The sequence below is a fragment of the Echinops telfairi genome, unplaced genomic scaffold (genome assembly GCF_000313985.2).
Source record: "Echinops telfairi isolate 266 unplaced genomic scaffold, ASM31398v2 ScPeMD7_3533;HRSCAF=4204_0, whole genome shotgun sequence".
Classification (NCBI taxonomy): Eukaryota; Metazoa; Chordata; class Mammalia; order Afrosoricida; family Tenrecidae; genus Echinops; species Echinops telfairi.
Window position 1 is genome coordinate 25,596,873 of NW_022107431.1, and position 17,059 is coordinate 25,613,931.

Consider the following 17,059-nt stretch of genomic DNA (forward strand, 5'->3'; position numbering starts at 1 on the left):
GTTTGTTTTACTAATTCTAGGTCTTCACACATTTCGTTATAATATGTACCTTCTTGAGGTCTCCTTTGAAAATTTCTATTTAGCTCTTTGACATCATCCTTGCTCTCATTTGCTTTAGCTGCTCTATGAATACGAGCAAGTTTCAGGGTCTCTTCTGACATTCATTTTGACCCTTTCTTTCCTTTCTTTTTTATGACCCTTTGCTTTCCTCATGAATGATGTTCGTCATGTCCTCCCCACAGCCCATCGGGTCTTCCGTCATTCATGTTCAATGCATCAAATCTTGCACACTGAGATAGTCTTGACATTCAAGTGGGATGGACTCAAGATAGTATTTTGGCTCATGTGGACTTCTTTTATTTTTCTTTAGCTTCATCCTGAACTTACATGGGAACAACTGACGGTCTGTTCCACAGTCAGCCCCTGGTCTGGTTGTAGCTGTGGATGTTGAGACCTTGTCTCTTCCCTTGGATGATGTATTCAATTTGATTTCTGTACATTCCCACTGGGGAAGTCCATGTGGATACTTGCCTATTGTGTTGTTGAAAAAAGGCATTATTCTATCATGCCATCTCCAGGCTTGTGTCTTTTGCCAAGTTCATATTTTCCAACTACTATTCCTTCCTCTTTGTTTACAACTTTTACATTCCAGTCACCAATAATTATCAATGCATTTTGATTTTATATTTGATCACTTTCTGATTGAAGTCATTGGTAGAGTTCTTCAATTTCTTCACTTGCTGTTGTGGTTGGTGCATACATTTGAATAACAGTTGTATTGATTGAATTTCCATTCCTCTTGATGGTGTTACTCCTGGTAGAGTAAATCATAGGATTTTCTGATTCAAAATGGCCAATACCACTCCATTTCAGTTCACTCGTGCCCAGGAGAGCCATCTTTATGCATGCCATTTCACTTTTGTCTGCTTCCAGTTTTCCTAGATTCACACTTTGCACATTCCAAGTTCTGATCATTAGCAGGTTTTTGCAGCTCCATCAGCAGGTGTCGATCCTGAAGGCTCTACTATTACAGGTCTACCTGACTCACATCACCAAAATTGTCTCCACTCCGAGAGTTCAGCTCCTTCCCAGTCACATCCTGAGTGCCCTCCGACCTGAGGGGCTTGTCCTCTGGCCCTGTCTTACACGGTGTTCTGCTTCTACTCATTAGGCCTTCAGTGTCCAACAATGTTTCAGGGAGCAGAGTCCTTCTTCCTTGTCTCTTCTTAGTCTGGAAACTCTGCTGAAACCTGTTCACTTTGGGTGAGCCGACTGGCATTTGAGATCCGAGGGACATAGTTTCCAGCATCACAGCAACACACCAGCCACCAAAGTACGACAAACTGACAGTCAAGTGGTGGTGTTTAAATGAAAATTCTCTACTTTTACCCCATATCCTCTTTCTTTTCTATATTCCACCTCCTACATGGCATTGTAGAGTAGTAGTGGTTGAACCATATTGCTGAAATCACTTTCAACACTTTCTTTCAGTGGACTCAGATCCACTCAATCGATGATGCTGTTCAGTGTGTTGAGGAGGAGGCAATGAAGTGGGAAAAGCCAGAGAAAAGACAGTTGGCACTAATGTGCTGATGGGCTATTTGTAACGGATCCTGGTATGCACACTTGTTGTAAGGTCATTTCCTGCAAGCCCTTGGAATTGGCCTCTGATTCACAGTTGACCTCATAAACAAGGGGTTTGAACTATTGTGACCCAAAGGGAAAGAATTTTCATAAAGTAGATTGCCTGGCCTTTCTTCCTTGTCCCTCTTAGTCAGAAAGCTCTATTCACATCTGTTCTGTATCAGCAACACACATGCCTCCATTGACAGACGGGTGCAGGAGGCCGTGTTTGGGGTGCACTGGCTGGCAATCAAACCGAACCTCCCACGCAGAAGGCAAGAATACTAACACCGAACCACCAGTGACTATTGCCGATGTCTGTAAAGTTCATTATTCATAAATGAAATCCTGTTTCCAAACTCCCCTCTATCTCACCCCACCTGAAAACGTGAAAGGTCCTGGCACGCTTGTTTTCTAATGACTTTCTCATTTAAAACATCTTCACCTATGAAGCGAAGCATGCGTGTGTTCTGATGTTCTGGGGAGGGATAACCAAAATGGATTCCATTTGTATAAAAGCATACAGTTCTAAATTCTCCTGCAAATCGTGGGCTTGATTTTACTCTTTCTGTGTTTTCTTTAAAGAAAAAAAAATGGCCTAAGTCTTTTCCAAGGGCTAGAACACTCACTGTGCACATATGTACACAATTCCACTTGAGAAACCTTTAGGAAAATGACACACCACTCCACGGGGCCCACAGGAACACACAGCAGGCGCTAGCTACGTTGCGCTGACTTATTCCAAGTTTCCATCCGCACTCAGCCCCTCCAAAAACAGCTTGGCAGGTCAGCCCGAGTGAACTTTACAGATGCAGAAGAGATTGTGAAAATCGCAAAATTCCTTGGGGTAGAGGAAATTGGCAATCGCAATCCTGAGCTATCCTGTTAAGACTGCCGTTCTTGGGCCTGTGGGCTACCCAGGTGCTGTCAGAAACCTTTTTCTTAGAAACCTTTCTCAACCCAGCATGCCCTCCTCAGAAACAAACAGTGACCTGCCGAAGACTCTGACGGGGTCCCCATTAAGACGGGGGGGGGGGCGGATTTACCTCTCGGGGGGCAATGTCTCACAAACAGGCACAAAATGGAAAGGCTCCCGGCATACACACAGAGGCAACAATGCAAATGCTGAACGCGGTCTAAAAAGGAACCTTTGAAAAGGAGTTTACAATAAATGTTTCTTCCTTTCAGAGTCTTCTCATTCCTAAGAGGGAGGACGGCTGGCCCCCCTTTTCGGAATGGCCCTGCCCTTTTGCACGGTGCCGCTTTCCTTCAGGCCCGTCCCCAGCTAGCAGGGCCGTGCCCGTGGACATGGGGAATGTGCAGCTCAAGTTCACAAGGGGCTTCCTAAAGAGGCAGAATTACGTGTCATTTGCCTGTGTCATCTGCCCTGGTGGCACTGTGGGTTCTGAACCAGGCTGTCGACGGAAAGACCAGTCGTGTGGGAAAAGAGGAGGCGAAGATGTACAGCCTCCAGAGCCCAGGGTGTTGGTCCGCTCTGTCCTATAGGGTGGCTCTGAGTCACAATGGGATGATGGCACTGGGTGCCGGTGACAGTTACTGCCATTCTACTCCTAGCCTCCTTCCTTGTACAAGTGATTATACTGAGTATGACCTCGCTCCTGTGGGACAGGGATTATTTTTTCAGCTTCTAATATTTATGAACCATACATAAGAGCACAAAATTTCCTGGCAATCAGATTCTGGCCCACATGTGCTTTCCAGCAGGAAGGCTTGCTTGGCAATGGTACATCAGTGGGCTGCTAACCTCCAGGTCCGCGGTTGGAAACCACAGGCTGCTCCAGGGAAGAAAGGCCAGGCTTTCAACTCCAGTCCGGAGTGGCAGCCCTGGAAGCCCACAGCACATGCTCCTCTGTCCTCTAGAAATCGACTCACTGACAGGGCGCGGTGTCCTCTGTTTTGGTTTTGGTCACCCAGAAAGGTGTTGGGTACAGAGCGGTAGAATCTTCTTTAAAATGTGCACCTCCGGTGAGTGGAGAATGCACACTGTTAGTGAGGAGAACACTGTCTTTGAAGTCACACTCGACTCACTGCCATCGAGTGGATTTGGACCCTATAGGGCAGAGTGGAATTGCCCCCTGGGGGATTTCAAGGACCTTACGTCTTTCCAGGAGCAGGCAGCCTCGTCTTCCTTCCACAGAGCAGCTGGGAGGTTGGAACCGCTGACCCTTGGTTGAGCAGGGCTCCCTAAGTCACTCGAGTTCTCGTCCAAATACATCAAACCTAGCGTTTCCTTTCCAGAGGATTTTCCGATCTTAAGGATGTCCTAGAACACTTGCTGCAAATGCAAATCCTCAGCTTCGAAAGGGTCCGATTTTGCTAGCCTTGAAAGCAGAAGCTAGAAATACACATTTCAAGCAAGCACACTAGGTGATTCTCAGCATCAGCCATGTGTGTGAAATGTCCACCTTCAACTTGAAAGACAGCAGGAACCCATTGGGATACCACCTTGGGAGGACGGTCTGCCCTTAAAATAAAAATGCACCCCCTGTGATGCTTATATATTCACTGATTCGGCTTTCCTCCTGAAGCCGGCGTCATAGCGTGGGTTCTGTCAGACGGAGGAGGACTTTGTGGATTGGTGCTAAACATATGGGTTACTGTTGGACTTGTGGGTTTGGGCAGCACTGGGTTGGGATGTTTTCTTGATGTGCATTTAACCTTTATATAAAACTCTCTCTTGTAAAAAAATAAATAAAAATGAACCCCAACCCATGAAACCCCAAGTCCCCAACTTGCCAATGAACCGATTCTAACTCACGGTGACCACAGAGGTTGCAGCGGCTAACTGTGCTCTGCCAAGTTTTCAGGCCTGTCTTCCATGGAGATATTGGGTGGGCTTGAAACTCCAACCTATCAGTCAGTCAGCTGGTAACCATTGGTGCCCCCCCCCCCAGGGATGCCATATGTATTCCATTAAGCATGAATGTTAAAAAATATACATCAGCATATCATAATAAATACATTTTAAAATTGGTCTGTTTGCTAAGGAAACTTTTGAGTTTTTATAAAATGCTTTTTAGACTACAGCAACAAGCCAGTTCTAAGTTGAGGCTTCCCACAACACCTCTCCAAGTGAGTCTTGGAGTTAAGGGAAAACTATTTACGGAAAATAAGAACTACGAAGTCTTGTCCATAAGGGAAAATGTTCATCATGATTAATTGTAAGTAACAGCAGGTGTTTGTGCATATTACAGCAAGTTTGCTTTGCTACCTGATAACCCAGCCAAACTATCAATCAAGTACGAAGCCAGAATAAAGACATTTTCTAATACGAGGTCTCAAGAAAATGTCCCATAAGCTTTTCCCAAAAAGCTGCCTGTGTGTTCTGCCAAAATGAGGGAATTAACCCGGAAAAAATGAACCCAAGAGATCCGGCAATTCAAGAACCCGTGGAAACCCAATGTCAGAGAGAAATAGAAGGAGTCCCCAGGATGACAGCCAAAAGAGATGGGAAGCTGCTTTGGGGGGAAAAATGAGCCCACTCCCATCGGAATGATTCTGACTTTTAGAACCTCATAGAGCACAGAACTGCCTTGTAGGGCTTGCGCCATCTTTAGCGAAGCAGACCACCAGCCCGGTTCAGCCTAGGAGTGACTGGTGGGATCGAACAACTAAGCTTTTGGTTAGCAGCCAAGCACTGAACCACCATGCCACCAGGGCTAGCTTCGAGAAATTCCATATTGAAACAAGGCAAAGACAATGGATGAAATTCTCAAAGATAAACTTGAAAGAATAATTAAAGAACTTGGCAGATTGAAAAGAGATTTATGTACGAGGAGAAAGGTTTGGGATAAGTATACAGGACACTTCAAAAACCAATACAAATACCAATAGGAAGGGGGAAAATCACGGGGTAGGGGGTCACTGTGAGTCAGAATAACTTGATGGCAGTGAGTTTGGTTTGAGTTTTATATAGTAGATTAACATTGATATCAATTACCATCATTCTCTAAAAAGTAGCATAATTTACATTAAAGGAATGACTTAATTTGTATTGGCTGGCTATTTGGGAACAAATCAAGCTAGATCTTATTATGGATTGAATTGTTCAACTCACTCCCCCCCTCCCCCCAATACTCGCATGGGTTGGAATCCTAACCCCTAAATCTGTGGATGTAATCCCAATCGTCAAAAGGGTTTTGTTTGTTAAGTTAATGAGACCATAATCAGCATAAGTCGTCTTAAACCTAATCACTTTGAGACAGAAAAAGAGGACATTAAGGAGAGTGTAGTGGTAATGCTTTGGGCAGAGATCTGCACAGTCAGCAGTTCAAAACCACCAGCAGCTCCTCAGAAGAGACTGGGTTTTCTATTCCCATAAACTGTTGCAGTCTGGGAAGTCCACAAGGGGTCGCTATGAGTCAGTGTTGACTCAATAGCAGTGAGAGGGTGAGCAAAGAAGCACAAACAGACCCACCAAGGAAGGTTGGCTCCTCCCGTGGCTGGGAAGAGGACTCAGGGTAACCCATAGAAGCTAAGACAAGGATCCTGCCTCCGGAGCTGAGCGAGGACGTTCCCCTGGAGCCAGTGTCCTGAACTTGGACATACATTTCTCATCTTCCAAGTCACCTACTTGTAGTATTTCTGTCACAAAGGCACTAAGGAACTAAGATCGGATCTCATCATCCAATATACATTTATCCAGCGGAACAAACTGTGGACGTTAAGCCATTTTTGTGCAGTTGATACCAACCATACGTGTCAGAGTGGAACTAGTTTTCTATGACTGACTTTGTGGGAGTGACTGCCAGGCCTTTCTCATGCAGCGCATCTGGGTGAGCGCTATGATCCTCACATCCACTGAGCACATCAACTGCATCATGGTTGGTTCCTGGTTGTTAGGTGCTGGGAGTGGTGGTGGTGGGGGATCTGACTCATAGCAGCCCTAGCACAACAAGAGGAGACGCTGTCCAGTCATGCCCAGCACATCTGACTCGAAGGCAGTGAGTTTGGTTTAGGAGTTTTTCAGCTAGTCTGGTGTTGCCACCACAATTGTATGGGGACTCCAAGCTCAAGGGAAGGAAATACTGCCTGGTCCTATGCCACCCCTGCGACTGGTTGCAGAACCGACTACTATGATCCATGGGCTTTTCCCGGGCTGATGTTCAGAAGTAGACTGCCAGGCCATGTGCACGTGCACTGGCTCAGCATCACAGTGATTCGCTGCAAATCACCACTTACCAAGAGAGCTACACGTGAGACGCACTGGTTGGAACAGAACTCAGGTCTCCTGCCTGAAAAGCAAGTGTCCTACTGCTGAGCTCTCAATGCCCTCGGCTGGCCTGACAAGATGCACCAATTTAAACCACCACAACGCAGTCATCTGGGAATCATGCTTCCCACCTAGTCTTTGCTAAATTCAAAGGCAAACAATGGCTTCCAATCGATATATGTTTTAAATTCAGGAAGGTTTAAGACCAAGGAAGGCCATACATAAATTAAGAGGTAAGAAATGGGTGGAAGTATTTCTAATATCTGACAGGCATAAGGTTAATAACATATAGGGTTCTTATACAATTGTAAGAATAGAAATCATGAAAATAAGGAAAGGTTATAAATAGACAATTTAAATGAAAAAATATAAATGCCTTTCCTTATTCATAACTAATGTGAGACATACAAATGTAGAGAAATTACAAACACTAGCGGTGCAGAGCATTATGGTCATGTACAGTGGTAGAGGTTATTCACCCAAGGGTGCCAGAGTGAAGGGGTGAGGGGGGCGTGAACTCCTACTAAATGCCCCACTTGTTAAGATGATGCTTGTGGGGAATGTCTCACCCAGAAGGAGCGGCTTCTCACAGAAGCCCCACATGGGCTGAAAGGAACCCTGATACACAGTGTTGGTGAGAAAGTGCAGAAGTGGGAATACTCATACAGTGAGTAGATGAACTGATACAGCCTCTTTGGAGAGTAATTCTGAAAAATCTATCGAAATAAAATACACAAACATTTCCCCCCAGCAATTCCACTATTAAGATCGTACCGCACACATAGCCCAAGATCTGTAGATAAGGATGTTGTATACACACACACATACATACCAGAAACAGTACAAATAATTCATTAATAGACTTCTTTGAAGGGAAAAGATTATAATGATCGCATTGTTTTTGCTGACGGGATTAAAGGGTCCTATCAGAAATATAAGAACCTTGGTGGTGGCGTAGTGGGTTACAAGTTGAGCTGTTAACGCTAAGGTCAGCGGTTCGACACCCGCTGGCCTTCCATGGGAGAAAAGTGAGAGCTCCTGTGCCTGTAGAGATTGGCAGGCTTGGAAACCCACAGCGACAGTTCTGTCCTGTCCACTGGGTTCCCTACAAGCTGGACTGACTCAATGGCAGTGAGTTTGTGTCTTTGGTGACCCAGAGGCCAGGGATTGGGCTGCTGACAGCCAGGTTTGGGCCTTGCTGCTTGGACCCACCAGCTGCCACACAGGAGGCCGATGAGGCTGTCTGCCCCTGGAAAGCTTCACACGCTCAGACACCACGTGGACATTTTAAAATAAAGCATGGAACCATTCCCAACGTAAGTTGCATGAAAAAAAAATCTCAGTACAAGGTACATGGCTAGTGTGTCTCAGTTGTGTTTCGATCAACACACAGAGCTGGAATTCCTGGGCAGACATATGTAAAAAGTTGAAGTTGGACCTCTACCGCTCACCATCCTGAAGAATGAACTAAAAAAAATTGTGCCACCAACGTAAATGTGAAACAAAGCCGTGGCACTTTCTGAAGAGAACAGAAGTTCACATCGTCATGACCATGTTTAAGCAATGGCGTCTTAGATACAATACCCAAAATGCTCCAGGGACAAAACAAAGCAAAACAAAAAGCTAGAGTTTTATTTTTTTTGCTTTTTGAGCTGGAAGTCACACTGCTGAGAGAGCAAAAAAACAGCTCAGAAGATGGGAGAAAACATTTGCAAGTCATGTATCTGGTAAGGGAGCTGTATGAAGGAATTGTTCATATTGCAATTCAAAAAGCTAAACAACCTAATTAAAATTGAGCAAGCTACTTAAATGGACATTTCTTGCAAGCTAATAAACACATGAAAAGCTACTCCATGCCATGAGTCCTGAAGTCAAGTCAAAACCACGATGAGCCACCCGCCCGGAGAGCTGTAGTCAGAAAGACAGGAGTGTTGGCCTCGATGTAGAGACACTGGAAGCCTGATGCACTGCTAGTGGGGATGTAAAATCATGCAGCTGCTTTGGAAAACAGTCCGGTACTTCCTACAAACATTAAATACAGTGATCTCATGATCCATCAATCTCATTCCTAGGCATATAACCAAGAGAATCGAAAACATATGTCTACATAAAACTTGGATATGAAAGTTCACAGCAGCATTATTCATAAGAGCCAAAGAACAGAAATAATCCAAATGTCTGCCGATGGATGAGCAGGTAAGTAAACGGTGGTGTGTCCATTCACAAGGAGCTGGTCATTCTCAGAGCGGTCCATGCCCATCGGTCGCTATGAGGGAGAGACATGGTGCAGATGATCTGCTCCCCGAACGATGTCGCATCTCTGAAACCCCGCCTAAGGTTGCTCTCAGTCAGACTCGCCCTGATGGCAGTGGATGGGTACAGCCAGACAGCAGATTTTCATTCGTCAATGAAACGAGCTGAAGTTCAGACACGTTCTACAACAGGGGTGATCTTGGAAAACATTTGGGGAAGCGAAAGAAGTTAGTCACAAAAGACGACACCGGATAAAATCCTTTCCAGGCAGGAGAGGGGCAGCAAGAGAGAGGAAGGCTCCAATGAGATGGATTTGACATGGCAGTTACCACAATGGGCTCAAACCTATAAACAACTGGGAGGCTGGCACAGGACCAGGCAGTGTCCTATTCTGTTGTGCACTCTGGGTCGGAGTCGACTTGACGGCGCCTAACAACAACACAGGCAGTTCCTGAGCTAAGCATGCGTTCTAGTCCTAAATCCCATCTCCCCAGTGGACACTGATTCTATGTATGAAAGCATTAAAGAAACATAATATCATAATAGTAATACTATGTTGATGCCCATGGCCGAGTTGTTATGACAAACCACAATAGGCATTATAGTAGCTGGTCCATAATGGGATGATCATAACCCCGGGGGCTTTCCTTCCAGGAAAGAACAAGAACGGGTAAGTCCATAGAGAAAAAGAGCTTCCCAGAGGAAGACAGCAGTCTGCCGCAGCCTTCGAAAGCCTATAGAGGGTCACTAGGAGTCAGAACTGACTCCGTGGCGGGGGTCTTGGTGGGTGGCCTTGTTGAGCTTAGGCTGGGGATGAGCTCTGGTGGCACAGTGACTAAGCATGTGTGCTGCCAAATGAAAGGTCAGTGGTTCGAACCCAGCAGTCGCTCCACAGAAGAAAGCTGTGGCCATCTGCTTTTGTAGAGACTGCAGCCTCGGAAACCCTGGGGCGGGAGGGGGAGGGTACAGTTCTCCTATGCCCTATCTGGTTGCCATGAGTCAGAATGGACTGGGTTGCAATGAGTTTTGGGTTTTTTTTAGGGCTGGCAATGTGGAGGATTGACTGCTGTTGGACTACAGGGTTTCTTTTCAAGAGGACAAAATTATTCTAAGATTAGATTGTGGTGGTGGTTGTATAGAACGGAGTACACTGAAAAAGAGTGAACTTTATCATTTAAGTGGGTGAGGTATATGCCTTGTGAATCATATTTTAAATATAGCTGCTTCAAAAACAGGAAACAATGGGTCTAACTTCATGGTCCAGAATTATTAATGGTCTTTCTATAGACCAGAGAGAGAGAGATGCAGCACTAACCAGAAATGCTCCTGAGAATCTGCAGTTAGGAGAGTAAGAAGCAACCTAACTTCTACCCGATCGTGAGGTTTTTGATCAAAACCTACGCGGAGCAACAATTATGAAGGACCAACCAGACTCTGCTCCTGATCCATTAGACTCAAAGAGACCTTGCCCTCCTCCCCACTCAGCATCCAAAATGAGCATTGCCTTTATCAGCGTCATTCCTCGAAGGTGCTCCAGACTCCATCAGCTAGTAGGTCGCTGGGATCAAACTGAACAAAGCTCTTCACACCTTGTGTCCACCCAGAAGCAAACAGCTAACAAGGAGTCAGAACAAAACATTGGGGATAGTAGAAGGGCTGCCGCTCTCAAGCTCAGAGAAGAACACAGGTGTGGTCATAAAACTGAGCAGATGATTTCGCTTTCGCTGTTTAGAAAATGAGAACCCTCCCAGGTGACCTCAGAGGACTTGCGTGGACACCATGAAAAGGATGCCAGCCTCTGTCAGCACCACTATCGTTCCCTCGGGGACAAAACAAAAAACGAAACACTGTCTGCTCGATGGCCACTTCAACGCATGTAAACTTTTCATTCACAAAGCTCAGGACTTCCGCTATAACACCATCTTTGTGAGAGCTCTGAAATCGCTCTTCCAGTCAGGAGCAGAGCATCTCTTGTAAGTTATAGATTGCATGATCTCTCACTTTTTTTATGAATTATGACAACATGTTTGCGCCACTCACCCCCAGTTCCAGATAAGAGCTAGAACTGTCATATTTTTAGTGTTCTGCTCTGCTACTTAGACATCATTTAGATGGTATTCCTGGATCGTTTGTGAAGGTAAAATAGATTTATGTGGTCCAGTGAACTGTTTGATACGGTCCGATTCTTTTAGGCATAGACTTTTGCAGCTCCAACCAAATAATTTTTTTTCCTGATGGGTCTGGGTAATAAAAGGTGAGGGAAAATGCTAATAGGATTAAATGATTCAGTTGTGAGTGATTGTGAAAGTTGGGAACTCAGAAGATGGGTCAAATCTGCCATCCTTCGGATGAGCATCTCAGAAGTGGGCAGAGAGGATCTCAGTACCATCCAGAATAAAGAGCTAGGAGTGGAGGACATCCGCGGGATCCTGAGATCACTACACCTTGAGCCTACTTTATCCAGAGACAGAAAGCATGAGTGACACCAGAGTGACAGCAGAAGAGAGGTAGCCACAGAACCAAGAGCCAGAGCATGAGAGTAGTGGGCTTCACAGCCTACAGAGGTGGTAAAGTTGAGTGCCTTCGGGCAGGGGACTTGCTTGTGGAGTGAAATGGGCCTCCAGATATTTACCTGGGCAGCTGGTTGTTGACTTATGGAGCCAAAGCAGAACCTCTTGGATTAAGCTTTATGACAGAGTGGAGGGTCCTTTGAGCATTTATCGACACTGCTAAAAGAGCTTTGCAACCATGTACCAGCAGAGTCCAGGTCAAGTGGCTGAGGGTCAGAGAGCGGCCTGCCTGCCAGCAGAGCAGAAAAGAGGCTGTCCTGATCAAAGAACTACATCCTGGATATTTCTGATCCTGAACTGTCATCTGGCATCTTCTCTAATAAAGTCCATAATCATGAGTATGGGGAGGATGGTCTTTGAGTTCTATGTGGCCATTGGCAACAACTTATTGAACTCAGCTGAGAAGCAGAGAGTACTGCCGGAGGGGTGGTTGGTGTCAGAAACTTGGAGGGTGAGGTGTGCCTGACCTTAGCCTTGTAGGAGTCAGTCTTGAACTGATGGGCTTGGTTGTCCTCTCTTGTAAAGCCAGAGAAGATCAAACACTGGCCCCACATCTTTGATTATACCTTGTCTCGTATTAATTCTAATGGTATTTTCTGGCAAAAGAACCTATAATACTTTCTAATTACCTGCTGTCATGGAGTACTGATTTAATACAGTGCAGAAATTTAAAAACAAAAAACCCTCTTTTTGGCCCATCTTGAGATGAAAGAAGTCACAAGGCTTTAAAGTAAAACAAAGAAGACCAAGGCCTAGTTGCACAAAGCAATTTACTAAAGGTTCTAGTCAACAACTACAAAACAAAATCTAAACCTACACACAAACCCCAACACTCATCAGCATGAAACTTCTTTGATATTCCAGAAAACTACATCCTTAACAGTAAGGAAAGGTATGGTCTTTTCTGGATCCTAATTTTTTCTCTCCTTTTGCAGAGGGGCTTGCTTAGATAACACAGGGAGTGAGGTTCTGTGATAGAAACAAACGGGGGTGTGTGCGTGTGTATGTGATATCACTCTATCTGGTCAGACATCCTGGTTTCTGCCTGTCATTTCCTTGATCCAAGATCCTGTTGATGTTTACATCCTTTAAGAAGTCTATCAAATATCTTAATAACATAAATGGTCCCGCTGGAATTCTTGTTTTACTCCCGTAAACCGTTGATGGAAACATATCAAAATGGTACCTTTTGATTTCTTTCCTCATTATCCAATCACGAGTAAAGCCACCAAAAAAAAAAAAAAAAACCCAAACGTTGTTTATCCCCTGGGGAAATGCCAGACGTAGGACCTTCCTTCCCTTTTTTGTTTAAGCAAATGGAAAAGAAACTTTTAAGACGGGGCAGTGTAACTCAGAAAGGTTACAGGACGTTTCCATTAAAACGGACCCCAGCCTTTGGTAATGACGTTCGTGAGCGATGTTTCCTTAACTTTTATAGCTTATGCGTCTAACATAAACAAAACCAGTATCATTTGAAACAGTTACGCATTTGTCTGCAGTTGGTTCTAAGTATTCAGCCCTCTGCCAGCCTAAGAGAAGGCGTTCAGCACTTCGACTCCGAATAACAAACCATAAATCAGTTGACAAGCTTGAACGAATTCAGTTCAGATCTGTTCGGAAGCCAAGTAAACACAGAAAAACCCTGCTGGCGTGTTGACCCTGCTCTGCGTTTCGCGTTGGACCAACACAGGGTCAAACGCACAAGGCGTTTCTCGGAACTTCCTGGCTCCAGAGTAACCAAACCCCGGGCAAACCCAGCGCTGGCATCCCTTTCGGGAAAGGGGGCCTGTGCCTTTAAGGTAAAATCGGCTCGATCCCAAAAGGCATTCCACTCCTCCACCACAAAGAGTTTAGGGAGCACAGCTCCGGGCTACCTCCGAGGGACTTCGAGGGGCTGCGCCCGGCCGGCCGGGCCCGAGCCCTCCCCGGGGGCGCTTGGGGAGCCAGCCTGGGGCCGCGCGCGCCCCTGGGCGCATCCTGGGAACCCCGCACTCACCGCTGCTGGGCTGCGGGGACAGCGTGGACACCGAGGTCTGGCCCATGTCTCGGGTCGCAGGGCCGGCTCCAATCACGCGGCTCTGTGGGTCCCGCGATCATGGGTGCGCGCCCAGACAGCCGTGCCCGCGGTCATTTCCCGGCCTGTGCGGCGCTGCCCGCCGGTCCCTCGCCTCCGCCCTGGCGCGGGTCTCCGAGCCCGGCCGGCCGCAGCCGGCGCGGCGGATCCTGCCCAGCGGATGCCTGTCATTCCTCTATGCAGATTAGCTGGGGTCAAGGGTCACGGGGAGGAGGGAGCCAGGGAGCCCAGGCTGGTCCAGCGGCAGCCTAGGGGCTGGGCACCGCACCCCCGCAAGGTAACAGAGGGTTCAGGTGACTCCCCTTTGACTTGCAAGGGTCAGTGTCAACGGATCCCTTAGGGCTGGAAGCAAAGGAATTACAGTCCTTAGTCATGGTTCTTAATTTAAGAGAACGGGTTTCTTTCAAATTAGCCCTTCCTGACTTGCTGTGTGCAGTGACTTTGGGTGCTGCTTCTGGGTTTTAAAAGTAGCTGTTAACAAAAACACAAACACACCTTGGATGGTCTCAGTCAAGTCCTGAAAGAGATCTGAGTGATGGGTCCACGAATCAAAGCCCTGCTTACTCACTGCGCTCCTCCTGCCCAGAACCCCAGGATGCTCCCCACTCCCGAAGGCCAAGGGACTGGCTGTGGTCTGTGAGGACACTAGGGGGGTGCTTTAGATTAACTAACACCCTCCAAATAAACCCCATCATCGACAATGATCATTTATTTCAGAATATGTTTCTTGAACACGGGGAGTCTCTGGGTAGCATAGAGTCCATCACACTCCATTGCCCGCCAAAAGCCCAAGTCCTCCCAGAGGTGCCTTGGAAGAAAGGTCTGCAGATCTACATGGGAACAAACCGGCCTCTAAGCCTTATGACACACCGAGTGTCCATGAGCTGGGACCCCCACAGCAGCAACTGGGTTGTTTCTGGTTTGGTTACCACATCCTCTTCCATCTCATTCTTCAAAATCGGCATACAAGTGAAGTCTCCCTTCGTCCTTACAATCGATTGGTATGATGGTCCTGTGAGTGCAGCACACACCCACAGCACACTGTACGAGGCACTTGTTACATACACGTGATCCCTTGGCTGTGTGCACTGTGTGCACTGTGCTTTCCATGTCTTTCAAAATGTTGCTACTGCCCTTGCAAGTTAAAAAAAAATTTTAAGGCAGCATGTTTATATTGCTTACCAGAGCTTTCACATGACTAGGTTACCCTACGTGTTGTTGAATTCTAAAGTACGAGAAAGCTAAGACGATCGCACCTTAGACACAAACAGTACTCGTTCCCAAACTTTGTCTTACTGAGATCATACCGACATATTTTCTTTTTTGAAAGGCCTTTGTGCATGACTGAAGGCGCCATTTTCCCCCCCACCCTCTGTTGTGAGTCAGGGGGAAGGTGGGCTTTTGTTTGACTGCTAACAGAAAGGTCGCCAGCTGGAATCTCCCAGCCAGCGGTGCTGGGGAAGAAAGGCCGTCTACTTCAGTAGATTAGTCGTCTGTGCCATTGAGCCCATTCCAATCATGGAGACGCTAAGGTTATGCTCATTGGCCACCTTATGGAGTGTACTGATACTTTGAAAACCTAGGCTCACCATGAGTTAGCATGGATTTCATAGCAACTTAAAAAAAAACGTTTAAAGGTGGGGATGGAGTCCCTGGGGGGTACAAATGATCACCCCAGTTGGCATGTTGGATCCTTGAGAGGTTTAGTCCACTGGGAGGCACCAAGGAAAAGTCTGGTGATCTAGTCCCAAAATTCCAGTGATTTGAAAACCCAATGGGACACAGTTCCCTGAGGTCCGCTGGGACTCGGGGTTGACGCAATGACAACTGGTTTTTAAACTGCTCGATTCTGTTAGAAAATGTGTGAGAATGTGTTTGAGAACCTGGGGAGGTTAGCAGTAGAACAAACAACCCTAACAGCGTGGCCTTTCCATTGCTTTGTTGCCTTTTTAAAAAACTGGAGGCGAACAGGCAACAGTAGCAAACGATGTCAGCTGTTCTTTGAACAGGAGCGCTGTGAGGACTGTTCAATGCTGCCTCTCACGGCAAAGTCCTAACTAAGAGCAAGGCCACAGGTTACAACCGTGGCTCTCAAATTTTACCTGGCCTTCTGCCCCTTTTCAAGAAAAGAAAAGAAAAAAAACCTACAGCGTCCTCCTGGCAATTTAAAACGTTGTGCTATATAGTTCAAAAGCCTGGATACGTGTGGGCGCCTGCTTTTCCAGCCACTCTGGGTCATTCCAGGACCACCCCGCCCCCTCCCCACCAACTGGGGCTTGGGGAACATGGGATGAGAAAAAAGATCACATTGAGTGGGCAGAGTAAAAGTAGATAGGCATTTTTTTTAATTCATTAAAGCTACACATTGAGCTGTAATGCTGCATTTTACTACCATTATCATGCTTTTCCTTGAAACTCAGTAGTGCTTCTTTTTATTTCATCTTCAGGTTCATATGTCAAACCTTAAGGATGTACTCTATAGCGCTCATGGTCAAGATTTGAAAATGTGTCTATATTTACCTCATTCAAACCCTTTCATGATTTTTCTCCTTATTACACCCACGATCCTCCCATCAGGTTATATACTTCTCCCTGACACTTCAGCGTCATTACATTATCCTTACATTATCCGTCCATCAGAACCCCAGGAAGTGCGCATCATGGTTTCTTTACAAGGATGGGGTAGTTATTCTATTTTGTTTCCGGAGCTTGGCATGTCTGGCCTTTATTTGATAAAAGCTAACAAGGTTTACTAATAAAGCTAGAAAACACACACACAGAGAGAGAGAGAGAGAGAGAAATCCTGGCATTCCATTGCTAGCTCAGAGCAAACAGGTCAGAATGTAACCATGTAACAAGAGTATTTTAATTTCCCTCCAAATTGTCTCTCATCTTATTAGAGTTCATCTGCTATATGGTTGCCAAATCAGACCATTGTACTGTGTTTTGTGTATGTGAATCCCATGATTGAACTTTGAGAATGTTTGTCATGATTTGAAAAAAACATGTTAAACAATATTAGTCCCCGAACTATGTGTGTTTACTTCTTTGGAGTTTATTCCATTTGCCCTACCCTTTGTTCTGTATGGCTAAACCAATCTCTTGCCCAGAGGACTTCTGGGCAGTGCTCAGCAGCCCATGCTGGTGTAGGGTAGGCGAGAGGGTAGGGCGGGAAGACTGATTCCTGGTGATTGCTGAGCTCCATGACTTCAATATCCCTACAATGGCCAACTCAAGCTATCATTCGGTTAGTAAATGTTATCAGGGGGCTTGAAAAATTCCTACATATTTAACAATAGGTCCTGG

At 46.0% G+C, this 17,059-nt stretch overlaps 1 protein-coding gene across 1 annotated transcript in view; it reads right to left on the reverse strand.

Annotated features, from left to right (window-relative positions):
* Window positions 1-13,789, reverse strand: part of PHACTR2 (phosphatase and actin regulator 2) — a 125,583-nt gene extending 111,794 nt beyond the window's left edge. Inside the window, exon 1 of the mRNA XM_045294582.1 lies at window positions 13,676-13,789. Within this exon, the coding sequence (XP_045150517.1) occupies window positions 13,676-13,721 (46 nt within the window). The 5' untranslated portion in view covers window positions 13,722-13,789. The remainder of the gene's footprint in view (window positions 1-13,675) is intronic.
* Window positions 13,790-17,059: the final 3,270 nt, after the last annotated feature.